Source organism: Gorilla gorilla, chromosome 16 (assembly GCF_029281585.2).
Source record: "Gorilla gorilla gorilla isolate KB3781 chromosome 16, NHGRI_mGorGor1-v2.1_pri, whole genome shotgun sequence".
NCBI lineage: Eukaryota > Metazoa > Chordata > Mammalia > Primates > Hominidae > Gorilla > Gorilla gorilla.
The window spans coordinates 79,045,380-79,072,091 of NC_073240.2; the positions used below are offsets into that span (position 1 = coordinate 79,045,380).

At 43.4% G+C, this 26,712-nt stretch overlaps 2 protein-coding genes across 10 annotated transcripts in view; one reads left to right on the forward strand and one right to left on the reverse strand.

Moving 5' to 3' along the window:
• Positions 1-1,926: 1,926 nt before the first annotated feature.
• On the forward strand, positions 1,927-24,345 carry IDH3A (isocitrate dehydrogenase (NAD(+)) 3 catalytic subunit alpha). 3 transcript variants are annotated; one of them, XM_019010873.4, is made up of 11 exons: positions 1,927-2,016; positions 8,974-9,036; positions 11,310-11,393; positions 13,848-13,962; positions 15,342-15,529; positions 15,995-16,128; positions 17,262-17,364; positions 17,471-17,535; positions 18,759-18,843; positions 19,947-20,099; positions 22,715-24,345. In XM_019010873.4, the coding sequence occupies exons 1-11, from the start codon at positions 1,990-1,992 to the stop codon at positions 22,796-22,798; spliced, it is 1,101 nt and encodes a 366-aa protein (XP_018866418.1). In that variant the 5' UTR covers positions 1,927-1,989; the 3' UTR covers positions 22,799-24,345. The 3 variants fall into 3 exon arrangements, with proteins under 3 accessions (XP_018866418.1, XP_004056642.1, XP_018866419.1); XM_004056594.5 differs by lacking the exon at positions 1,927-2,016 and adding an exon at positions 2,953-3,171; XM_019010874.4 differs by lacking the exon at positions 1,927-2,016 and adding an exon at positions 10,669-10,923.
• The window catches only part of ACSBG1 (acyl-CoA synthetase bubblegum family member 1), a 67,546-nt gene continuing 62,093 nt past the window's right edge, over positions 21,260-26,712 (reverse strand). For 3 of the 7 annotated variants that reach the window (XM_055363914.2, XM_055363913.2, XM_055363917.2), the window contains one exon: positions 24,644-25,330. In XM_055363914.2, coding sequence (XP_055219889.1) covers positions 25,212-25,330 — 119 coding nt within the window. In that variant the 3' untranslated portion in view covers positions 24,644-25,211. Of the gene's footprint in view, positions 25,331-26,712 lie in introns of all 7 variants that reach the window. The other 4 variants (XM_019010872.4, XM_055363916.2, XM_004056593.5 and 1 more) reach the window with 2 other exon arrangements.

Below are 26,712 nucleotides of genomic sequence, written 5' to 3' on the forward strand. Positions count from 1 at the left end.
GCGATTACAGGAGTGAGCCACCGCACCTGGCCTCTTGATTTTAAAATCTTTTTTTTTCCTTAGAGTGAAGCACACCTGGATTGGATAGTGCTTGTTATTACAGATAAAGGTGCACTTTCTAGATTCTTCTCCTGCGTGGCAAAGTTTTCCCACCGTCTTGTCCAAACATACTTTGCTGATGGTATCTCTGGGCACTACATAGTGCAAGGGACAAGGAAAAAGGGCTTTTCCAGAGGAGAGTGACCTGCATCTTGGAGGAACTCTAGAACATGTTCGAGGAATGGTGACTGGGGCTTCTGGAGCCAAGGGCTGACTCAGGGAACAGATCTCAGCTCAAGGTGAGGTCATTTCTGTTTCCTGCATGTCCCTCCAGCTGCTGACATTTTACCTCTTCAAGGACTGACTCAAATGCCATCTCCATTGTGGAATCTTCCTTGATCACCCCCCAACTTCCATCTGAGACTTCTGAGTTTCTCCCTCACTAGATCTGGAGGGTAGGAGTGGGTCTTGTTCATTTTTTGTTCTCACAGTGCACTTGCTAGAGACTGGCTTGGGAAGCCTTTGTAGGATTGGACTGGCCCTCAGCGAAAGTTCAGCAGTTAGGAGAACTGCCTTAGTACTTAGGAAGCTTCCTAGGGTGAATGCCAGCATCATCACTTACTAGCTGTACTTCAGTTTTCTCATAGGGTTGTTGTGAAGATTAAATGAAGATTGGACAAAGTCAGTCAATGTTTATTTCACAATCACTGAGCAGCAAGTATTCCTTGTGTACCAGTCTCTGTTCCAGAAACAACGTCATAAGAGATCATCAAGATTATCTCTGGACTTAAGGCATATCTTCTCTTTCTCTCTTTTATTTTATTTTTTTGAGACAGAGTCTCGCTCTGTCACCCAGACTGGAGTGCAGTGGCATGATCTCGGCTCACTGCAACCTCTGCCTCGTGGGTTCAAGCGATTCTGATGCCTCAGTCTCCTGAGTCACTGGGATTATAGGCATGTGCCAACACGCCCAACTAATTTTTGTATTTTTAGTAGAGGCAGGGTTTTGCCATGTTGGCCAGGCTGGTCTCCAACTCCTGACTTCAAGTGATCCACCTGCGTCGGCCACCCAAAGTGTTGGGATTACAGGCGTGAGCCACCACGCCTGGCCCAAAGCTTATCTTCTCAATGGCACACAGCAGAAGAGAATGTGATGTTTCCCAGGAGAGGTGGGAGCCAAGTGCTAGAGGGCTCTGAGTAAGGAGAGGGGGACACATTCGTGGGTCTTGGGGGCTTTTACAACTTTTACTACTTCCCAACATGTAAGCTGAGTCTTGACAAGGAGCTAGAATTTCAGCCAGTAGAAGTGGGGCAAGAGGGCATTGAGGCTGAGGGAATGGCACGACCATAGGCATGGAGAGGTAAAATATGGGAAGCATTTGGGGGCTGGCCAGCAGTCCTAGTTGGCAGGCGCTCCAGGTCTTTGGGGCTGGAAGGAGTGGTGGGAAATCAGGCTGAAAAAAGACAGTGGTGTGAGAGGAGAGTGCAAGAGAGAGCCAGGAGGTTTCAGAGCCGGGGCGAGCCCTGGTCAGAGCTGTGCCTGAAGGGGAGGGCAGGTTGGCAGGTGAAGAGGCTGTTGTAAGAGCCTGGGCCTGAGGTGGTCTGGCCCGAAGGAGGGCAGGGGTAACATTGGGGATGGAGGAACTGTGGGAGAACACTTCAGGATGGGACTGCCAGGGCCTGATGAGGGGAAGGGGCCCAATGGAAAGGGACTGATAAAAGCCCTCCTTCCTGACAAGGCCACAGACTTAGCTGCAGTTTATTATTTAGGTCATAAAAGCCCTTGGGATCACTTCTCTACTGCACTCATCACCTCTCTGGGTGGGTAGGCAGCTCCTCTCTGGATAGAACCCTTCCCAGGGTAGGGTAGCAGAGACCTGGTTTAAACACCTGACCTCCCCTGGCACCCAGCTAGAGGCCTGGCCATCAGCAGGAACTCAGGAGTTTGTAATGGACAGGGAGAGGACAAGGGGAAAGGTGAGTATGGATGTTATTTCTTCAGAGAAGCATTCCCTGACCTCCAGGTTAGGTTTGAATCAGGTTGCCTGATTTTGCCTTGCCATAGCTCCTTGCTCTTTTGCTTCTTGGCACAACAGTTTTAATGATGTGTGTGACACTTGATTGATGCCTGTCTTTCCTACCGGACACTAAGCCCCAGCACTTAAAATAGTTCCTGGCATCTAGTTGACCCTCAGAAATATTTGTTGAGCTAAATAGACAGATTAGTAGTTGCCTGGGATTGAGGACGGGAGCGGGATTGACTATAAACGGACACAAAGAACATTTTCATATGCTCAAAAACTGGATTGTGGTGATGGTTGTGCAACTGTTTACATTTACTAAAAATCATCAAACTGTACACTTACAGTGAGTAAATGTTACTATATATAAATTATACCTCAATAAAGCTGGTAAAAAATAAAATTCGGCCAGTCGCAGTGGCTCACTTTGTGAGCCTGGGGCAAGCAGATCGCTTGAACTCTGGAGTTCCAGACCAGCCTGAGCAACATAGCGAGGCCCCATCTCTACGAAAAAAAAAAAAAAGAAAAAACAAAGTTGGGCTGGGCTTAGTAATTACTTGATCCCAGGAGGTCGAGGCTTTGTAGTGAACCTGTTCGCGCTACTGCACTCCAGCCTGGGCGACAGAGCGAGACCCGGTCTCAAAAAAAAAAAAAAAAAAATCAAAATTTGTGGAATAAGAAAATTATGTGTCTTTCTCCACGGGATTGTAAACTCTATGAGGAGCGCTATATCCCCAAGATCCTAGAAGATTAATCAGCACCTAGTAGGTGTGGAACAAACCTCTTACCTTAACAGCGAGTCAATGAACCAGGGAGGGGAGGAGGAAGCTTTCCCGGAGATCCCGGCCCCGCAGTTTCCGGGTCCGCCTGGCGCTCAGCCAGGCCAGTCACAGAGAGACGAGCCCGGCGATTGGCCAGCGGAATGTCCAGGGGCGGGGCAGCGAGCGAGCGCGAAGCAATCCTGAGGCGGTCTCGGGGGCGGGGCGTTTAGGGGGCGTGGTCGTGCAGGGGCGGGCTCCGAGCGTGGGGTGGGCGCTTGCGCACTGCTGCTGCCGCTGTTGCTGCGGAGCCAGGAGGGGAAGCGATGGCTGGGCCCGCGTGGATCTCCAAGGTGAGCGCTGGCAGGCCGGCGTGTGGCAGGCAGGCTGGCCGCGAGGGCTGGCAGGAGAGCCGGTCGCGTGCCGGGTGTGGGCGGGCGCGTGGGCCAGACAGGGAGGCGGTGGCGGCCCGCGGGGACAGCTTGGGAGCCGGTCCTGGTCGCCCGTGCCCCGCGCTCCGTGGCCGGCTCGCAGTGTATGGGCCGCCCCGGGCCGGGTCAGCAGCGCAGAGGCAGGGACGGCGTCAAGGTCAAGGCGGGGGAGCGCCGGCCCTGCTCCTGCCGAGACCCGGCTGCCGTCACCCGCATCCGCCCCGGCCAGAGCCCAGGCTTCGCGCCGAGCCCGGGAAGGTCACGGGAGCCTCTGTCCCGGCTCCGCCATCCGGGCCGCTTCCCCGGCTGCGGCCCTGCTGCGGGACTGATCCCCTCAGCACCGCCCAGACCTCTCATCCGCTGTCTGCGCGGCCCTTGGCCGGGGAACCGCAGGTGCCACGGGCACTGGCGTTGAGCTTGGGAGGTTTTCCCAGGTGAGAGAATCCTGGGGCTCTTTTCCCTGTCAGATTGTTTTCCCTTTGGCGCTCTTCCCAGTCAGACCTCTAGTGCTCTTGTAGCTATTTCCCCTTCATAGGACATAGGGCATCTTACACCTTGAAATTACCGTCTGAACCTTCGGAGAGAGAGACCAGCAGAGCCTTCCTTTTACCTTTCATTGGTGGGAATCCTGCAATCTGGAATGCTTTAGCTCTCCTTGACAGCTCAGATGCCAGAGCTGGAAAAGGTTTCAGATCATCTATGCAGTTCCGTAGCTTCTCAGTGGAACTAACCTGTGCCTGAAGAAGAATTTGCTCAAGGTCACACAGGAGGTCGGTGTCAGAGCAGGGAGACGAACCTAGATGTCTTGGTTCCCATTTCCCAAGGTCACATAGCAAATGATGGGTACAGGCCGTCAGGCCTCAAGTCTCCTGTTGCTATGAAAGGGTGGTCCCCTAGAAATCTATAAACAATTTAACGTTTTTCTATAAGTTTGATACTACTTTTCTGCCTTTTTTTCGGTTTAAAGAGAGGTCCAGAGATGCACTGTTATTTAAGGAAAAGATCTCTGTACTGGAATTTAGGAGTCTCAGATTTAAATCCTAGCAATGCCACTGATTGGCTGTGTGACCCTAAGCAAATTACTAAACATCTGTAAGCCTTAATATGCCCATCTGTGAATATCTATACTTACATCACAGAATTGTTTGAGTATTAAATAAAATAATGTACATGAAAGCACTTGGTATGTACAGAAGGAAAACAGAAATCTGAAGCTTTCTTATCAATATGTTTATCTGTCTCCAACAGACAGTGGTTTTCATGGGCATCATTAACTGTTTTTTTTGTTCAATAACTAGATTCTACTTTGTCACCCTCTTCAGACCCAGATTTGCTTGTGATGATAACTCTTATGTCACATTTGCTGCTAAAAGTAAAGCAACTTCTGTGTCACTGTGAAAACTGAACTCAGTCCTTTAATCTCTGAACTTACATTTAACACCCAATTCATCTTTGGTAGGTACATTTGCCTTCACAGTGAGGCACTAAGGCAACACTTGATAATGATTGTGCTGGTAAATCTGTTTTGCCTTTAGTGTGATCTGCACGAAAAAACCCTCATAGTAGGTATTCAGAAAGTGTTGGGTTGTGGAGTCAGAAGATGAGATTCTCTGACATGCACTCCCTGTGTGACCTTTGGCAGAGTCATTTGACTTCTGGGCTAGCTTCTCACTTTAGGGATTGGAGCAGAAGGTGGCTCAGAGGCTGACCCCAGGATGGTGGAGGTGCTGAGCTGGATGCCGGTTTCAATCAGGACAGTTCCTCTGTTGAGTTTCCATTTCAGATTGTGGCCAGGCATGGTGGCTCATGCCTGTAATTCTAGCACTTTGGGAGGCCAAAGCGGGCGGATCACTTGAGGTCGGGAGTTCAAGACCAGCCTGGCCAACATGGCGAAACCCCATCTCTACTAAAAATACAAAAATTTGCTGGGTGTGGTGGCGCACGCCTGTAATCCCAGCTACTCGGGAGGCTGAGGCAGGAGAGTCACTTGAACCCAGGAGGTGGAGGCTGTGGTGAGAGAATATCATGCTCCTACCTGGGTAACAGCAAGACTCTGTCTCAAAAAAAAAAAAAGATTTTTTTTTAAAACCCATCTCAGAACCCGTGTAAAACACTATTTACATGTTTTTAAGTTAAAAAGGAAATGAGTTGTGGATTAAGATGGCCCACGACCTGAAGTCCAAAGTTCAGGGTTTTGGTCCAGGCTTCATGAACCTGGCCTCAGTTTCCTCATCTGAAAAGTGCCACTAATGCCTATCTCTACAGGTTTTATATAAATAAAATGATGTGAGAGAGATATATATATATGCATATGAGTATTCTATAAAGTAGAAGTCCTGCCATCTCAGCCTTCCATGTAGCTGGGACTACTGGTATGTGCCATCATACCTGGCTAATATTTAAAATTTTTTTTGTAGAGGTAGGGTCTCACTCTGTTGTCTAGGCTGATTGGTCAGGTCTTCTGTCACAGAGACATAAGCTAGTTTTGTGTGAATGTCTTTTCCCTCTTTTTTGGGCTGGGAGAGGAGAAAGGACTCATGTCAATTTTTTTTTTTTTTTTTGAGACAGAGTTTTGCTCCTGTTGCCCAGGCTGGAGTGGAATGGTGAGATCTTGGCTCACTGCAACCTCCACCTCCTGGGTTCAAGCGATTCTGCTGCCTGAGCCTCCCAAGTAGCTGGGATTACAGGCACCCACCATCACACCCAGCTGATTTTTGTATTTTTATTAGAGACAGGGTTTCACCATGTTGGCCAGGCTGGTCTCGAACTCCTGACCTCAGGTGATCCACCCACCTCAGCCTCCCAAAGTGCTGGGATTACAAGCGTGAGGCACTGCGCCCGGCCTTTTTTTTTTTTTTTTTTTTTTTTTGAGATGGAGTTTCGCTCTTGTCACCCAGGCTAGAGTGCAATGGCGCGATCTTGGCTCACCGCAACCTCTGCCTCCCGGGTTCAAGTGATTCTCCTCCCTCAGCCTCCTGAGTAGCTGGGATTACAGGCATGTGCCACCATGCCTGGCTAATTTTGTATTTTTAGTAGAGACAGGGTTTCTCCATGTTAGTCAGGCTGGTCTTGAACTCCTGACCTCAGGTGATTTGCCTGCCTCAGCCTCCCAAAGTGCTGGGATTACAGGCGTGAGCCACCGCACCCGGCCTCATGTCAGTTTTATGCTCTGCTTGTCACAAAGTAACCTTTAAATGGTGCTTCGGAAAATTTTATTTTACTTAAAGTTCTGGGTCGTTGTGATGACTTAGGTGCAGTACTGCTTTATTCTAAGATCATGCAAGAGAGATGACAAACATGGAAAAGACTGGTCATTAAAGAAGATCATTGCAAGTATTAAGGCTACTTGTTGGGTTGGAAACTCTTAGATAGAGATGTGACTGAGGCTGGACTCAGTTTTGTTTGATTGTTGTTTTTTTTTTTTTTTTAAATTATTGAATACCTTCTATGAGCCAGGGACTGTTCTAGACACTAGATACAACAGTGAACAAAACACAAATCCTTACACTCCTGGGTTTACATTGCTGCCCCCAGCATATGCAGGTAGGATGGGTTTACATTTTAAAATCAGTTGTTTGAGTCGGGTCTTTTTCATTCTTTCTTTCTTTTTTTCTTTTTTTTTTGTCCATTACCTAGGCTGGAGTGCAGTGGCATAATCATAGCTCACAGAAGCCTCAAACTCCTGGGCTCAAGCAGTCCTGAGCTCAAGCTGACTTAGCCTCCCATGTAGCTGAGACCATTGGTGTGCACCACCATACCTGGCTAATTTTGTAGAGACAGGGTCTCACTTTGTTGTGCAGGCTGGTTGGTTGGGTCTTCTGTCACAAGGACATGAGTTTTGTGTGAATGTCTTTTCCTTCTTTTTTGTTCAGGGAGAGGAGAAAGGACACATGTCAATTTTCTTGTCACAAAGTAGCCTTTAAATGGCCTCCCTTCCAATAGCCCACTCGCTGGGGGATGAATCATGCCCTAGGATTAACATTTTGGCCAATGGTTTTGGCATTCTTTTGGATTTGGCCCAGTCTTATTTTCAATGCAGAGTCATGACTATAGATACCAGAAGATTAGAGAATAAAATTCATTCATACCTTTCTTGGCTGTTGGTTGTTACATGCCAATAAATATTTCAGCAAAGGTTCAGACCCCAGAAAAAAACATCAAGATAGGATATAACAAATGTGTCTTTGCTCATGTATCTAGCAGGAGAAAAAGTTACTTTTTAAAAAATTTAATGCAGCCGGGTGTGGTGGCTCACGCCTGTAATCCCAGCACTTTGGGTGTCCAAGGCAGGTGGATCACCTGAGGTCAGGAGTTTGAGACCAGCCTGGCCAACATGGAGAAACCCTGTCTCTACTAAAAATACAACAAGATTAGCCGGGCATGGTGGTGCATGCCTGTAATCCCAGCTACTTTCGGGAGGCTGAGGCAAACCCAGGAGCTGGTGGTTGCAGTGAGCTGAGATTGCACCATTGCACTCCAGCCTGGGCAACAAGAGTGAAACTCTGTCTCAAAAAAAAAAAAAAAAATTTAATGCATTTTAATGCCTTTGGTCTATGTACCCAGTTTCTTTTTTTATATTGTTTATAATAATGTAGTATGACTTTGTACCAGTTCTCAAGGACTAAGTTATTAAAGTTTATAATAAACCTTTAAAATTTATATTTCTGGTATATGATAATGTTAATTGGAGAGAGACAAAAAAAAAACACGTACCAGTGGTAATATCTTGGTGTGGTGGGATTACTGGGTAACTTTTATTTTATATTTTGTATCTTTTCCTAGTCCCAGCAAACTGACAGTAATGACCACATTACCTATATTATCAGAAGAAGCAGTAATTTATTTAAAATCTTTATTCTGTATGGCATGGGCATCAGATGGTATTAAATAAACTTTCTTAGATTTTACTATAAAGTGTAATTTCTTAATATTCACAGAATAGATATAATGTATAATTGAAGGAGCACTGGACCAGGAGTCAGAAGACCTGTATGTGGGTTTCCATTTTGCCAATTATTCGCTGTGTGACCTTAGGCAAATGCTTTTCTTTGGGACCAGCGTCTCCGCTTATGAAATAAGCAAGTTGCCAGGTGTCGTGGTGCACACCTGTAATCCCACCTACTCAGGAGGCTGAGGCAAGAGGGTCACTTGAGCCCAGGAGTTGGAGGCTGCAGTGAGTTATGATTGTGCCTTTGAATAGTCACTGCACTCCATCCTGGGCAACCTAGGGAGACCCCATCTCAAAAAGCCTAAAACAACAACAAGAAATAAGTGAGCTGTGCTCTGGATTTCATGAGGAACATCCTGGCTCTAAAATTAATGGTAATTTTCTTAGAATATATGTTACCCCTAAATTGACCTAATGGTCAAGAATGTTGGCACAAAATGATCCACTCATCTGAGAAGAATCTGTATGTTTGAGCTGAAAAAGTAGTTTTATTCTACCTTCAACATCTTTTATTTGACAACTTATATTCGTTAAATTGACTTTGAAAATATACAGTACTTAAGTTCTCAATCTAAAGTAAAAATCTGAGTATTTAGGCTTTCAAATCTGAGATAGCTTGCCACATTGAGGTAATACATGAGATTTGTATTCCTGGGAAGCTACTGAATATATCTGTGCCAAGTTGCAGCATTACCATCCATCAGGACTTCCTCGCTCTTGTTTACTGTATGTGGTTTAATTCTGTGTGTGATATTTCTCTGTTGATATTAATATAGGTCTCTCGGCTGCTGGGGGCATTCCACAACCCAAAACAGGTGACCAGAGGTTTTACTGGTGGTGTGAGTATAATTATGTCTTTTATTTTTTCCTTTTAGAAGTTTCTCAAGAAAGATGCTCTAACATATTTATTATATAGCATTTTATCTCCATTCATTTAGAATTTGGGAAAATTGGCCATATTTATAATGTATGTTGAAATTATTGGCTGACATGCACAAATCTGTTAGGTTACTTGTGCATTTGAAAGAATTATCTTACAGCTGGCTATGTAAGTTTGTCACATTAATATCTTGAGGGAGCCTTGTTAAAAATAGAAAGTACCCTTGAGCCTGTTATTTTATTTCACAATCTCATTTTGGTGAGACAGCTTTTTTCAAAACTAGTACAAGTTGAGAGAAAATTGTTGAGAAGCTTCAAAACCTGCTTTGCATTTTTATTTTATGAGCTTCCCTAAACCCAGTAGATCGAGTGCCAATTAGGAATGCCTCGAACATCTATAAGCCATATAGGCTTATACTTGCCTTATATAGGCTTTGTAGACTATCACAGTAGTAGATCATCTATTGTTCATTAAATCTGCTGCTTTTAGAATTCCCAGCATCAGAATTCTGTGCTTTAAAAGCTGATACCACATTTTTGGAACATTCTAAGACTGTGGGTCAGTGACTTCCTATTTGTTTTGATCCCCGCCCCGCCTTTTATGGAATCTGATTTGGATTTCATAATTCCTATACTCCCATATAACATCTATGCCGTGAAAGATTTATAAGACCATAGTACATTTTTTCCTCCATTTACTTTCTGTATTGTGGAAGAAAAGCAGATTTTCTGGTGACTGGATGACATTTATTATTACATGTTGGGAGAACAGGAAGAAGTAGCCAAAACGTTCTTTTGGCTCTGCTTATGCCAAAAATACAGGATGGGGCTTGCACTTCAAGCTCGAGGATAGCCATGCTAGCATTTCAAATGCATTCTGAAAGCTAATAAGATGATCATTGCTCTCTGCTATCATTTAATTTTCAGGCTATTTATTTGAAAAAAAAATTAGCTTGATGGAGGAGGTTATTTTTGAAGAAATAAGAGGATGTATTAATCTTTCTAAAGATTTCTTCAACCCGAGAAAACTGGTATGAGCCTTAGCCCTGTCTAAGAATGAGGTGGGAGATTTGCTTAAGGCCAGGAGTTCAAGGGTGCAGTGAGCTGTGATCACACCTGTGAGTAGCCAGTGTGCTCCTGCCTGGCAATGTAGTGAGTCCTCATCTCTAAAAAATAAAAATTGAAAATCAGAAAAATGAAAAAAATAAAAATGTTTCTTCAGTTGTACAGAAACTAATCAGAAATAATTAGTCCACGTATCTGGGCAGACATCATTGGAAGGCAAAGGACCAAGGAAACTTGAATTAGTGACTTTTTAAAAATGCAGTTCCAGCAACTAGAATTGAAAAAAAGCCAAGCCCCTAGGTGGGGTAAAGTCCCAAGATAATAAAATATATGGTTCCCAAATGGAAAAAGAGGTGCTGATCTTCTCCCTTACATATTTTTATTTCTGCATTTGAAATGCTGGCTTCGTTTTGCCTGAAGCCTTAGAATAAATCATTGCTGTTACATTATAAAAACGATAATTGTCATTCTAAGTGTGACTCAGGCTTTGCAGGTATGATGACATATACTATTCTTTTTGGTTGCAGATCAACTTTGCCAAGCTTATGTAGATTACTCTTAGATTTAAGCAGACAGTTTTATAGAGGAACTAAGAAAAAAATGGAAGCTCTCTTGATAAAAAGTCTGATTTTCCCTGAGTACCAAAACAGACCTCAGTAATATTTTGGAAATGTGTCTGAAAGTGTTTTGCAAGACTGAAGAAGTTGCATGAGAAGCTTTCCAGGATCACAATGGAAAGGAAAGGAAAACACTTGCCTTCATGAGAAACCCTCTAAATTTTAGTGAGAGAACATTGTTAATTTTTTGTTGTTGTTGTCTTTGGTTTAAAAGATTTGAATTAATTGGTCTCCTTGCAGCTTGTCTGAAAAGAAATATCAATTAGGAAATCTACTTGGTAGTTTAATTTATTTTCGTTTTATGTAAAGAGTATCATTTGGGTTCTTTTTAAAACCTCTGAACTCAGGTAAAGAGTAGGATTGCAGAGTCTCTCCTCTGTTGATTCCTGCCTCCCCTTTGATGACCCCCGGGGAGGTATGTTTGTTTTCTTAACAGCATTTGAATCTTCCTGAGACATCTCATAAAGTGGATTTCTCTGTCAAAATATTCTTTTTTAAGCCTTCAAAAACAAAAATTCTTACTGTCTTCTTTGATGATTTCTTATGTTCAGGTTCAGACAGTAACTTTAATTCCAGGAGATGGTATTGGCCCAGAAATTTCAGCTGCAGTTATGAAGATTTTTGATGCTGCCAAAGTAAGTGGGCTTAAAAAATACATTTAATGATGATTCACTGAAAAGTTTTCTTAGCCAGTTGGATTCTGTGAACTTTTAGGATGCATTGCACCCATTTCTATGAAATTTAGTAAGGTCTGTTGTTAATCTCCACCGATTGTCACTTTAACAGTGTGTGTCTCAGTGTTTGCTACTGCCATTCTTTCTTTCTTTTTTTTTTTTTTTAATTTAGAGACGAGGTCTCGCTCTATTCCCAGGCTGGTCTTGAATTCTGGGGCTCAAGCGATCCTCCCACCTTCACCTCCCAAAGTGCTTGGATTATAGGCGTCAGCCACCGCACCTGGCTGGCTGCTCCTGTTGTTGATAGTTCAAACTCCTGCATTGGCATCAGTTATATGTAAAGTAATCAAAGTAGTACTGCAGTATTTGTGGATCTTTAAGTCCTGCTTGGGTTTAAGATCTTTTAAGCCCTGCCAAATCACCCACCTTTTTGCAAAAAATAAAATAAAATAAGACTAGAATTGCTGTTTCTAAAATCTATACAGGCGCTTTTGAAATAATCTCTTTAAAATAAAATTTCTGATGTGTTATCAAGAATGGAATGTTATTACTTCTAACAGCTGAGCCTTTGGTACAGGTAGATAATTTAAAAATTCTGTAAGTGGATTCAGCTGTAAGCTGCTTGTGAACAGCACCGTGTCTGACTGAGCTTGTGTCCTAGGACATGTTCAGTGTGCTAGCTGTACACACATGAAGGATGTAGGTAGAGAGAAAGGGATGCTTGTTTATACCTCCAACTGGTACATTCATAGGTTATGCAATACATACATACATACATATATATATATACATATATATAATATATATATATTTTTTTTTTTGAGACAGAGTTTTGCTCGTTGCCCAGGCTGAAGTGCAATGGAGCGATCTCGGCTCACTGCAACCTCTGCTCCCGGGTTCAAGCGATTCTCCTGTCTCAGCCTCCCAAGTAGCTGGGATTACAGGCGCAAGCCACCACGCCTGGCTAATTTTTGTATTTTTAGTAGAGACAGGGTTTCATCATATTGGTCAGGCTGGTCTCGAACTCCTGACCTCAGGTGATCTGCCCACCTTGGCCTCTGCACCAGGCCTGGCCTATATATATTTTTTAAACAATGTAATATTGTTTTTTAAAAACAGCTTTATCGAGATATAATTCATCCTTTTATTTATTTTTTATTTTTATGTTTCATTTGTTTTGAGACATTGTTTCGCTCTTGTTGCACAGGCTGGAGTGCAATGGCATGATCTTGGCTCACTGCAACCTCCGTCTCCCAGGTTCAAGCTATTCTCCTGCCTCAGCTTCCCGAGTAGCTGGGATTACAGGTGCCTGCCACCACGCCCAGCTGATTTTTGTATTTTTAGTAGAGGCGGGGTTTCACCATGTTGGCTAGGCTGGGCTGGAACTCCTGACCTCAGGTGATCCACCCACCTTGGCTTCCCAAAGTGCAGGGATTACAGGCATGAGCCACCACACCGGGCCTAATTCATCCTTTTAAAATGTACCTTTCAATCCAGTGGTTTTTAGTACATTCACAGAGTTATGCAACCATCACCACAATCTAATTTTGGACCATTTTCCTCACCGAAAAAGAAACCCCATACCCTATGCAGTCACTCCCCATTTCGTCTCTCTCCCTCCCTACCCCCTCCTCCTTTTTCTTCCCCCACCCTAGGCAGCCAACCACTCATCTACTTTCTGTACCTGTAGGTTTGCCTATTTGGGACATTTCATATAAATAGAATCTTATATGGTCTTTTATGATTGGCTTCTTTCACTTAGCATGATGTTTTTAAGTTTCATCCATGTATCAGTACTATATGATGTTTCTGTGAACCATATTCCTCTGCTACTTATGATATTCTAATTATAGCCACTGTTAAGAGCCCTTGTGAAAAAAAATAAGTGGGCAGGTGGTAGCTGGGAGTGATGACTGGGCACAGATAATGTAGAGAATCCCTCTGGGCCTGCTAGAGAATGACATCTCTTCTTGCATGCCAGGAACTTTCTGGACCTTTACTGTTTTTAGCAGTCACATCCAAAGTTGAAAAAGGGCTGGGCCCGGTAGCTCACGTCTGTAATCCCAGCACTTTGGGAGGCCGAAGTGGGCAGATCACCTGAGGTCAGTAGTTTGAGACCAGCCTGGCCAATATGGTGAGACCCTGTCTCTACAAAAAAAATACAAAAAAATTAGCTGGGTGTGGTGGTGGGCGCCTGTAATCCCAGCTACTCAGGAGGCTGAGGCATGAGAATCGCTGGAACCTGGAGGCGGAGGTTATAGTGAGCCAAGATTGTGCTGCTGCACTCTAGCCTAGGCGACAGAGCGGGACTCTATCTCAAAAACGAAGTTGAAAAAGTTTGTTCATCATTGCAGTATGAATGTCAGTTTCCTTTAAGTCTCTCCAGCTCACTGTGCTCTGTGATGTGGCATCTAGGCGCCTATTCAGTGGGAGGAGCGGAACGTCACTGCCATTCAAGGACCTGGAGGAAAGTGGATGATCCCTTCAGAGGCTAAAGAGTCCATGGATAAGAACAAGATGGGCTTGAAAGGTAGCACTGAAGTAGAGACGGGGGTTTTTACAGATTTCCGCTACAGGGGTTACATAGTTTTGAAAATTTATGCATTTAAACTGAATAAAGCCTGGCCATCTGTGAAGGTAACGCCATTCTTTTATGAAGTAACTACTCATAGTAAGATGTTTTATTCATTTGGGACATTTTTTTCCCCCAGTAAAAAACATTAAAGTATTACTGGATGATGCCAAATAACAGTATCTCTATTTAATCTTCAACTATATATATCTTTTGCTTAATTTTTACATTTGTATATTTATTTACTTACTTAATTTTTTTGTGACAGAGTCTTGCTCTGTCGCCCAGGCTGGAGTGCAGTGGTGTGATCACAGCTCACTGTAGCCTTGACCTCCTGAGCTCAAGCAATCCTCCCACCTCAGCTGCCCGAGTAGCTAGGACTACAGGTGTGCCACCATGCCCAACTAATTTTTAAAAAAGTTTTTTGTAGAGATGGGGTCTCACTATGTTTCCCAGGCTGATCTGGAATACCTAAGCTCAAGCAATCCTTCTGCCTCTGCCTCCCAAAGTGCTGGGATTACAGGCCTGACTTAGCCACTGTGCCTGGCCTACATTTTTATCATTATTTTAATTAATACATGTTTAAGGCCATAATTCAAAAATACTAGCATGTGGTAGATTTAAATTCAGCATAGGCTTTATTTTTATATTTTTTGAGAGTCTCACTGTGTCGCCCGGGCTGGAGTGCAGTGGCGTGATCTCGGCTCACTACAACCTCCGCCTCCCGGATTCAAGCTATTCTTCTGCCTCAGCCTCCTAAGTAGCTGGGATTACAGGCACACACCACAACGCCCAGCTAATTTTTGTATTTTTAGTAGAGACAGGGTTTCCCCATGTTGGCCAGGCTGGTCTTGGACTCCTGACCTCAAGCGATCCGCCTGCCTTGGCTTCCCAAAGTGTTGGGATTACAGGCCTGAGACTGTAGGTTAGAGCAAGCATAGGCTTTAAAGCCACAGACAGAACCAACATTGAATCTCATCCCTGCTACTTACTGGCTAGAAGGCTTGGGCAAATTTTTTATTCTTAGTTTATTTTTTCTTTTTTCGTCATTTTTAAATGACAGTAACAGAGTTGCTGTTGTACAGGGTGATGATAAGGATTATATCATGTCAAGCACATGATTACAATGCTTGATCCTCAGGAAGTTCTGAAGATAAGAAACACAGTTAATGTTCCAGAAAGCTCCCATGAGGAAGTTTTCCTCCTTCATTTGAATCTCAGGTAGAGAGTGAACTAGAGGCAGAACACATTTCACAAGGTAGCCGAGGTGGGTTAGTAGGTCACACGTGAGACCAGAATGCCTTCTAGTGTCATCTGGGTTTTCTTCTGTATAACAGGCCCTTTGAAGACCCCAATAGCAGCCGGTCACCCATCTATGAATTTACTGCTGCGCAAAACATTTGACCTTTACGCGAATGTCCGACCATGTGTCTCTATCGAAGGCTATAAAACCCCTTACACCGACGTAAATATTGTGACCATTCGAGAGAACACAGAAGGAGAATACAGTGGAATTGAGCATGTGGTATGTTCACTCCAGATTCTTTTTTATTCCTGCTTGGACTGCTTTCTGTGCATCTGGGACCCCAGAGACAGATCTGCTTTATCTCTGTGGGGAGTTGTGGGTGTTTGTCTTGGTGCTGGGTGTCTGGCTGACAGTACTCAAACAGATGTAAGGCATGGTGGTTCACGTCACAAGCTTGGGAATATGCCCTCTGAATTTTGAATCCCCCACTTCACAGGCGTGCTCTTCCGCAGATGACTGTCTCTGCATCTCAGTTTTCTTCATCTGTGCAGTGGGGCTCATAATACTTACCTCTTAGGGCTGGAGTTAACATGAACCCCATTGACGTAGCAGTGTGTGTGATTAGTCATGCTAGCTGGCACTGTGCAGGTCTGCCACAAATGTTACTGTCTACTCCCCACCCTCTGTCTCCCACTGCGTTGCTGTCACACTCTTTCCAGTGAGGTGGGACTTCCTGTCTTGCAGATTGTTGATGGAGTCGTGCAGAGTATCAAGCTCATCACCGAGGGGGCGAGCAAGCGCATTGCTGAGTTTGCCTTTGAGTATGCCCGGAACAACCACCGGAGCAACGTCACGGCGGTGCACAAAGCCAACATCATGTGAGCTCCTTGCGGGGGCCGGCACCCCATCTTGCTTTGTTGTGGGAGAGCAGTGACAGGGCTTCCCTTTCTCCTCTTCAGCTTGCTCCTTGATTCCTAATATCTTTGAAAAAGAACTCTGTAGCAATCCAAAGATATGGCATCTCTCTTCTGTCGGAGTCTCCTCTTTTCTCCTCTTTTTTTTTTTTTTTTGAGACGGAGTCTCTTTCTGTTGCCCAGGCTGGAGTGCAGTGGCGCGATCTTGGCTCACTGCAACCTCCGCCTCCCGGGTTCCAGCAATTCTCCTGCCTCAGCTTCCCGAGTCACTGGGACTACAGGCACATGTCACCATGACCGGCTAATTTTTGTATTTTCAGTGGAGATGGGGTTTCACCATGTTGGCCAGGCTGCTCTCAAACTCCTGACCTTAAGTGATCCGCTCGCCTTGGGCTCCCAAAGTGCTAGGATTACAGGCATGAGCCTCTGCGCCCAGCCTGGAGTCTCCTGTTTAGTGTGCCTCCCTGGGCGAATGACAGGAGCAAATGAGGAGGGGATGGTGATTCAGGTCCTGGAAGCTCAAGGAGGGACTGAGGGTTATCAGGAAAGGAAATTGGAGTCTTGGGGTCCCCAGATGCTGTGGCCATCAGCAGAGGCCACGTAGCATACGTTTTAGAAGTGGAATAGTGGGAGGCTTAAAGTAGTGCTAACAATACCTGATGTGTTACTCCAGCAACTTAAATTCTCATCCGGAGGCTGTTAACGTCCTCTGAATATATTAACAGTTTTCCTAACCTAAGAAAAGCATTGAACATGCAAAATAGTAAAACTATTTAAGTTACTATGTTAACCTTTTAAAGCAATTTTAATAATATTAGTGGATATTTCTTCATTCTTGTTAGATAACACTATAAAAATAGTCTTCTCTATTATGATCAAACTATTTTACATTTTTACTCTTTTATACTTTCAGAAGGATCCTAAAACATTTTCAGCTTATATTTTATTAACTACCTAAGAAATAATTTTATTGTAATTGGGATCAGGTAGCTTGGCTTCTGGAACTTAAATGTCTTGAACTTACTTTACTTCTTTGATTTGATTCTTTTCTTCCTGTAAGACTTTTTTTTCAGCAGTTTTTATTTGATTAAATACAGGCGGATGTCAGATGGGCTTTTTCTACAAAAATGCAGGGAAGTTGCAGAAAACTGTAAAGATATTAAATTTAATGAGATGTACCTTGATACAGTATGTTTGAATGTAAGTATATATTCACACTTACCTGCTACTTTTTATGGTGAATGGTGTCTGTGTGTTGTGGGGATGCAGATTTTGATTACTAAATGCACAAATGTATTCCTTGTAGATGGTACAAGATCCTTCCCAATTTGATGTTCTTGTTATGCCAAATTTGTATGGAGACATCCTTAGGTGAGTCTGGCCGCAACCTATTTATTTTAGCCTATGATTTACTTATAAACATCCTAAAATAATTATGGCTTAACATTTTCAGTTGAGTATTGTAAAATAGAGTATTTGTTGTAACATATGAATTGAATTCTAACAGTTCAGGTTGTGATATGAATGATTACATGTTGGGTGGCTTGTTCCTTCATTGATTTGCCAAATCATTGCTGGGCTCTTTCTCCCTAATCATTATTAGCTCACTCTTCCCAGTTTTTAAGTGTTTGATTGATTGATTGATTTCAAGGTTTTGTTATGTATAGCTAGGTAGGTGGGTGGTCATTGTTACTATTTTTTGGTAACTTTTGACATAATTTCAGACTTACAGAAAAGTTGTAAGAATAGTACAAAGAATTCCCTTGTACTTAGCACCCAGATTCCACATTCTCCAGATGTCAGCATTTTATCACATTTACTTTATTACTCCTTCCCCACTTTCCCTCCCTTCCTCTTCCTCCTCTCCTTTGTCTGTGCTTCTCTCTCTCTCTCTCTCTCCCCCCCACACACACACAGACATAAGATGTTGGCCAAATGGTGATTTTCTTTTTTTTTTTTTTTTTTGAGGCGGAGTCTTGCTCTGTCGCCTAGGCTGGAGTACAGTGGCACAATCTCGGCTCACTGCAACCTCTTCCTCCCAGGTTCGAGTGATTCTCCTGCCTCAGTCCCCTGAGTAGTTGGTATTATTACAGGTGCGCACCACCACACCTGGCTAATTTTTGTATTTTTAGTAGGGACGGGGTTTCGCCATGTTGGCCAGGCTGGTCTGGAACTCCTGACCTCAAGTGATCTGCCCACCTTGGCCTCCCAAAGTGCTGGGATTACAGGCCTGAGCCTGGGCTCAGCCTGGGCTGTGGACATGGTTTTCTGTTTCATTCAGTGATATATCCATCATCATAATCATGAATATTGATGCATAGGTTGTCCTAACTTGGCTGATGGGGGTCCCTTCACCATGTCTTCTGTGTCCTTTAGACACGGCCCTTCGTTCTTTGAGCCTTGCCTTGCTTTCTGACACAGTAAGATGCTCGAGGCTCATCTGTATTTTCCTAACCTTTGCCCTGGAATCAGCCATTTATCCAAGGAATGCTACTTCCTTTTAGTGGAGAATGATAATTAAAAACTAAAATCTGGGTGCTAGGTGAGATGTTTTATTTTTAAAAATATTTTTTGAAATGCTTTTCTTCCGCTAGTGACTTGTGTGCAGGATTGATCGGAGGTCTCGGTGTGACACCAAGTGGCAACATTGGAGCCAATGGGGTTGCAATTTTTGAGTCGGTAAGGATCCTGACACCTGAAACAGAACTCAGGTCAGAACAGCGTGTGAACTCAGGAGGAGTTATCTGTATAAGTATGCTTTAACTCCAGTTTTTCAAATTGTCAAAACAAAATGATGCTTTTTTTTTTTTCTCGAGACAGAGTCTCGCTCTGTCACCCACGCTGGAGTGCAGTGGTGCGATCTTGGCTCACTGCAACCTCTGCCTCCCAGGTTCAAGTGATTCTCCTGCCTCAGCCTCTCAAGTAGCTGGGATTACAGGTGTGAGCCACCACACCTGGCTAATTTTTGTATTTTAGTAGAGATGGGGTTTCACCATGTTGGCCAGGCTGTTCTTGAACTCCTGATCTCAGATGATCCATCCGCCTTGGCCTCCCAAAGTTGCTGGGATTAGAGGTGTGAGCCATTGCACCCAGCCTATGTTTGTTTTTATATATATGTTTGGGTATATATACATATATATATATATACCCATATATAAACATATATATATGTTTGGTTTATCTCTTCATTTCCCTCCAGATATTTATTATGTATCCTTCCTTACTTAAAATATTTTACCAAAAATTGACTGAAAAAGATTGTTGGTCCATATTTTTATACTTAAAAAAATTACTTTAGCTCTTTATTTCTCCAAGTCTTTATTTATTTATTTATTTTTGAGTTGGGGCCTTGTTCTGTCACCCAGGCTGGAGTACACTGGTGTGATCATAGCTCACTGTAGGCTTGAACTGCTAGGCTTAAGCAATCCTCCTGCCTCAGCCTCCCAAGTAGCTGGCACTGTAGTCAGGCACCACCATGCCTGGCTAATTGCTAATTTTTTTTGTAGAAATGGGGTCTCACTATGTTGCCCAGGCTGGTCTTGAACTCCTGGCCTCAAGTGATCCTCTTGCCTTGGCCTATCAACGTGTTGTGATCACAGGTGTGAGCTATCACGCCCAACCCAGAATTTATTTCTTCAGTCCGTATCAGATGAATTGCACGCAGTAGCTTTCAGTGCATATTTTGTATTGCTGAGGAAAGATGGTTAAGACTCCAGCTTCCCCAGAAGAGGACTGTTAGTTCTTGTCTCTCCCTTGATGATGCTACTTTTCCCGATGTGTAGGTTCATGGGACGGCTCCAGACATTGCAGGCAAGGACATGGCGAATCCCACAGCCCTCCTGCTCAGTGCCGTGATGATGCTGCGCCACATGGGACTTTTCGACCATGCTGCAAGAATTGAGGCTGCGTGTTTTGCTACAATTAAGGACGGAAAGGTAACAGGAATCTTGATTTACTTGTGCTGGGTAAAATGCATTGCTTCCATGTGTTTTATCTGAGTGAAAGGGACAGTGACAGATAATAGTTCTCAGGCGGGCCCAAGCATTTGATGTTGAACAAGGATTCTTAATGTGGGTCCCAGATTGAACGGGGTATGTGTGCACATGTGTGCATTTTCTGAGGTGAGGATCTAGATATTTCATCCAAAAAAAGAAGCACTGATGTAGAGACATCAGTGTACAGTGGAAAGGTCAGTGGTTTGGGAGGCAGCATCAGGTGCACACCCAATTATCCTAGTGTTAGCTGTGTGACCTTGGCCAAGTTCATTGACTTTTTTTGAGACAGAGTCTTGCTCTGTCACCCAGGCTGGAGTGCAGTGTCATAATCTTGGCTCACTGCAACCTCCACCTCCCGGGTTCAAGCAGTTCTCCTGCCTCAGCCTCCCTAGTAGCTGGGATTACAGGCGTGTGCCACCACACCCAGCTAATTTTTGTATTTTTAGTAGAGATGGGGTTTCACCATGCTGGCCAGGCTGGTCTCGAACTCCTGAGCTCAAGTGATCCTCCCGCCCCAGCCTCCCAAAGTGCTGGGATTACAGGCATGAGCCACCGCACCCGGCCAAGTTCATTGATTTTTATAGACAACTTTTTCCTCTTCACAACAAACGTCTGTTGAGTGTACCTTATAAGGTGTGAAGAGTAAAATGATGAATAGGGTAAGATGCTGAGCCTCAAGGAGCTGGGAATCTAGTGGCAGATACAGATGCAGATGTACCTCTAATACAATAGTCTTATATGTTACACTGTGTGCATCTATAATACAAAAGCAATACAGAAGTTTTATAAAAGTAATAACTAATATTAATTGAATACTTATGCAACTTTTAAGTTCTTTATATATCATCTCAGCAAAGTTTTTCTACAACTCTTTGAAGTAGATGCTATAATTCCATTTTATAGATGAGGAAACTGACGTACAGAGAGAATAAATAATTTGTCCAAGGTTTTACAGCTCCTAAATGACCCAAGTTGGTATTAACACGCAGTCTGGGTCTTACCCAACAAGCTCCACTGCCTCTGTAAGCAACTGTGGCCTGTGGAAGAAGTGTCGTGGGCTATTCCGAAGTTAGGGGAAATAATGCACTTGAAGACTCATCCCTAATTTGAGGTCCTTTTTAACAAAAATTGTGAAAAATATGCATAACATAAAATTTGCCATTTTAGCCATATTTAGGTATACAGTTCAATAATGTTAAGTACATTCACATTGTAATGTAACCATCACCATCAATCATCTCCAGACCAGTTTCATTTTCTCAAACTGAGACTCTGCACCCGTTAAACAGTAACTTTCCCTTCCCCCTCCCATCCTCTGACACCCGCCATTCTGCTTCCTGTCTCTATGAATTTGACTACTCTAGGTACCTCATGTAAGTGGAATCATACAGTATTTGTCCTTTGAGTCTGGCTTATTTCACTGAGCGTAATATCTTCAAAGTTGGTCCCTTCTTTTAAAAAAATTCTGTAATTTGAAATTATATCGTGTGGCCAAAATACAAGAAATTCAGGCTTGTTTTTAACAGCCTGATAGTCACATTGGAGGTCATATGATTTTCTTATTCTTTAAAGTTATATTTGGGAAGTTATAGTCTACAGCCCAGTAGAGAGGTGCCTGAATTACATAGTGGGCCCTTTTATTGTGTAGGATGGAAAGATAAAGAGAATTAAATATATTGGGGTCTGTATGCAGGAAAGAAAGGATAAGCTGGTAGAACAGATCGGTTGTATGGGAGGCTTTCTTTCCTAAAGAGGGAGGTTTAAGAGTTAATGATTTAGGCAGGTGTGGTGGTGCATGCCTGTAGTTGCAGCTATAGGCTGAGGCAGGAGGATCACCTTAGCCTCTGAGTTCAAGACCAGCCTGGGCCACATAGTGAGACCCCCGTCTCTTAAAAAAAAAAAAAAAAAGAGTTAGTGATTTAAATATTTCTTTTGTATTTGTTTCCCAGCCTCCAAAAATAGATCAGATACAAAAATTAGTTGGGTATGGTGGCATGCACTTGTAATTTCAGCTATTCAGGAGGCTGAGGCAGGAGAATCACTTGAACCCAGGAGGCAGAGGTTGTGGTGAGCTGGGATCGTGCCACTGCACTACAGCCTGGGCAACAGAGTGAGACTCCATCTCAAAAAATAATAATAATAAAAACAAAAATAGATCAAAATATGTCTCAGGTCTATTCCTGAGACATATTTCCCAAAGATTTTTATGAAACTTATTTAGATTTGCTTTTATTTAAATATCCATGACCAACTAATCTGTATTAGGGTCTATTGTGTGAACAAAGGGAAAATTTTGGTAAAGCTCCCTGCCTCCCTTTGCATCAAGAGCACCTTATTCTTTGCGGAGTGCTGTTGTATACACTATGAGATTGGATCCCGATCCTCCTGGGCTGGGTAGATGGTGGTGGAGTGGTTCCTCACTTTGAAATGAGGAACTAAATGAAAGAGCAGCCAAGTAACTTGCCCAGGTGGCATCTCACTGAGGGCTTTAAAATCTCCTTGGTTTAGTTTAGTTTGCGGATACATCTTTTATTTTTGCTTTTTCCTTTTCTCAGAGCTTGACAAAAGATTTGGGAGGCAATGCAAAATGCTCAGACTTCACAGAGGAAATCTGTCTCCGAGTAAAAGATTTAGATTAACACTTCTACAACTGGCATTTACATCAGTCACTCTAAATGGACACCACATGAACCTCTGTTTAGAATACCTACGTACGTATGCATTGGTTTGCTTGTTTCTTGACAGTACATTTTTAGATCTGGCCTTTTCTTAACAAAATCTGTGCAAAAGATGCAGGTGGATGTCCCTAGGTCTGTTTTCAAAGAACTTTTTCCAAGTGCTTGTTTTATTTATTAAGTGTCTACCTGGTAAATGTTTTTTTTGTAAACTCTGAGTGGACTGTATCATTTGCTATTCTAAACCATTTTACACTTAAGTTAAAATAGTTTCTCTTCAGCTGTAAATAACAGGATACAGAATTAACAAGAGAAAATGTCTAACTTTTTAAGAAAAGCCTTATTTTCTTCGGTTTTTGAAAAACATAATGGAAATAAAACAGGATATTGACATAATAGCACAAAATGACACTCTTCTAAAACTAAATGGGCACAAGAGAATTTTCCTGGGAAAGTTCACATCAAAAAGAGTGAATGTGGTATATTTCTAAATGATATGGAAAATAGAGACAGATTTGTCCTTTACAGAAATTACTGAGTATGAATAAAAACTTCAGATCCAAGAAATATATAATGAGAGATATAATTTTTGTTAATAAGACAAAGGTAATATATTGGATACAAAGACACAAATGTATTGTGTGTTCAATTATTTTGTTGTCTTGAGATTTAATATTCTTTCCAAGAGCTTTTAATGAAGCAGAGAGCTAGTACTTTGTTTTCACTGGATACATTTTCAGCATCATGAGTTGTCACAGCCTCTGAGCCCCTGATCTTAAGCCAGAAGGGCTGAGTGTATTGTAAACTTATTCTTGCATGTTGCTGTCTGGGAATGGACCACACTACAGCAGGTAGTTCTGGGGGCGATACTGCCGAAAGGCCTGAACACATGTATTTTGGCTGCAATTGAGGAACTTGGGATGCTATTAATTTTGTATTTCAGCAACTGCCCCTTCTCCTATCCCAAAGCACCAATTACTGCCCTCTGCCTCAGCAGTACCCGTATAAGATGACATTCCAAAGACTGGAGGCAACTCAGCCTGAGTTAATTCACAAAATTATGCCATGCTGGGGCTTGGGCTTGAGCTTGAGCTTGGGCTTAGGCTTGGGCTCAGCTTTTGACCCTCAGGCATCTCCTTTCCCTTCCTGTCTTCCTCTCCCTTCTCCTCTACTGCAGCATGATTTTCTTAATCTTCAGACACTCACTATTTTCATGAACAGTTACCCTCTGTCCCCACAACCAAAGACAACTCATGGCCTCCTTTGGCCCTTGTGTAACATTGCAAACCTGTGGCTTTGCAAAATGTATCCAGGTCACAAGGGGATTTTTTTTTTTTAGCAATGATATCCCTGTCTGGGTCACTTTTTAAGCTTGTAACCGCCCCCCCCCACCAGACTTATAATCTTAAATGTATTTTCCTTTGTTTAAGCTGCTGCTTCCTCTGTTTCATTGGATTGTGCCAGTTATCAGTGGCTCTTGGGTTCAAAGTAATAAAGAATTCCAAAACTGAGATGTTTGCTTTCTCCACCTGTTTCCTGTTCAGATGCCTTCGGTCATTTTGGCTCAGCTTGCACTGAGAATGGCTGCTTCCCGTATTCAGAGTGGAAGCGGGGTGGTCTGGTGGTGACAGGCTAACGTAGAGCTGGCTGCTTTTATGAGAATGCGCCACTTGACCCCATCCTGCACCTTTGTTTATTCCAGGGCACTAATGGTCACTCGCATGCCTGCTGTGCACAGTCCTGTGAGTTAAATGCCCACTACTCTCTGCACTGGTCCCACCTGCTCAATTGACAAAAAAAATCAGGTCCTTGTTGACAGTTCTGTTAAAAGGTTTAATATTCAAATTATACATTAAATAGAATCAGGCAGCAGCAGTTTTATTAAGCATCAAGTCAGTTGGCATGTGTGTGGCGGAGGAGTGCCTGGTAATGGAATAATAGGGTCGGCGATGCCCGCCAAGATTCCAGAGTAAGTCAGGTCGCTAGGTGAATTGTAACTGATTGCTTTTCCTGCAGCGCATGTGAGCAGTATCAGCCATCTCTCTCCTACCCCCTCCACAGCCTGATGCTGGCTGTCCTGTATGTGAGCTAGCAGCTTTTTAATCTACCTGGAAGTAAGGCCAAAAATTATCAGCCCTTTCGTTCTGGAAGGAGAGCTGATCTCATTTGTCACCTGAACAAAAAGCAATACTTAAACTGAATTAAAACTACCCACACGTGAAGCTTCTCGGAATTGTCAGCTATTGTTGGCGTAAGACCTGGTAAATGTAGAGCCAGTGCTGTGCCCTGACCTGGAGATCTAACAGACTTGCCAGAAATGCCTGTGCCCAGACTGAAGAGACCTGGGGCTCAGGAAGAGGCTCGGAACGCCTGCCCTCTATTCTATAGAAACTGCAGGCATAGGCCCTGATTCCATTTTTTGCTCTTGGTAAAAGGAGTCAATGATACCTTTGTACTTCTCCAAAACTGTGAGCCGTTTCAGTTTCATCGTGGGACCTAAAAGGGAAATGAGAAGAAATGAGTGAGGCCCAGGCTCTGAGAACTCTGAGAATGTGTGTGGTAAAGACTCACACTCAGTCCTATATATAACTCAGGAATTAAGCCAGATAATCAGGACAGTCAGTAGCCAGCCTCCAAGACAGTGATCGCTCCTGGTATTCATATGGCTTGTGTGTAGTCTCCTGTGTTATACCACTGGTTGTGGCCAGTGGAGTATAGATGAAGGGTTGGTATGTCACCTCTGAGAATAGGTTATAAAAGATCAGTTTCTTTTATATACATAGGAAAGTGGTGTAAGCTACATCTGCCTTTTCCTTGACCTGTACCCAGTTTTGACCTTCAGTCCATTTTCTCTGAAATGGATTTATTTGTTCCATCTCTTGAATGAATAAATTGTTGAAGCAATTAAAAAATAGACTAGGTTTCTGTCTTGGGCTTTCTCTTGGACCATTCTTCCTGGGCAAGCCGGCTGCCATGTTGTGAGGATACACAGGCAGCCCATGAGAGGCCCACTGGCCACACACGGATGTTTCTGGCCAGCAGACAGCAAGGAGCTGAGGCCTGCCAACAGCCACGTAAGTGAGCGCGGAGGTGAGCCTCAGCTGCAAGTGACTGCACCCAGCTCACATTGACTGTAATTCCATGAGACCCAAGCCAGAACCACTCAGCTAAGCTGTTCCTGGATTCTTGACCCACAGAAATGTGGATAATAAATGTTTATTGCTTTAGGCTGCTACATTTTTGGGGTCATTTGTTACACAGCAATGTATTAGATAGCTAGTACACATCATCTCTGCATTTTTGTGAATGTTTATACAACGTTGGACATTATGCTTTGATGGTTGTGATGGGGGTAGGGGAAGCCCAGGTTATGGGGAGCCTCTGCCATGGTCTTTATGAGAGGTCTTCCCCTAATTACTTTTCTTAACCTTGATTTATCCCCCAAAAGCAAGTTTGAAAGAACTCTGATTTGAGGTCCTGGGTAGCTTAAAGTGCCTAACTCACTCTTGACTGTGTAACTGGAAACTTTCTGTGTTAAAGTCATTGTATTAACTGCTTAGTGAAGACATCTTCTGTCTCTCTGACCTTGCATTCAATATGCTGGCAGCAGACAGCCAGATAAGCTCAAGGTCTCTGATTGCAGCTCAGCTTTGCTGTAGACAATTGCATCTGGGTTCAGCTGTGATGAATTTGAGGGAATCACACTGGTATAACCATTTCTACCTCTCCTGTTCTATGAACATCCCATGAACATCTCTTGGCTACAGCCAAGAGTGACTTCAGCTGAGGCTGCACCAGAGCCCTCTCCTGGTTCTGTGGGCAGTGGTCCAGAATAGCCTTATCCCTTTGTCACACAAGCTGACTTGCTGGAAGATCAC

Excerpts from the sequence above, each read along its gene's own strand:
- IDH3A (XM_019010873.4), top strand. The coding sequence starts at position 1,990 with ATGGACAGGGAGAGGACAAGGGGAAAG. Across the intron at positions 2,017-8,973 it reads GGGAGAGGACAAGGGGAAAG|GTCTCTCGGCTGCTGGGGGC; the intron begins GTGAGTATGGAT and ends ATATTAATATAG. Across the intron at positions 17,536-18,758 it reads TTGTATGGAGACATCCTTAG|TGACTTGTGTGCAGGATTGA; the intron begins GTGAGTCTGGCC and ends TTCTTCCGCTAG.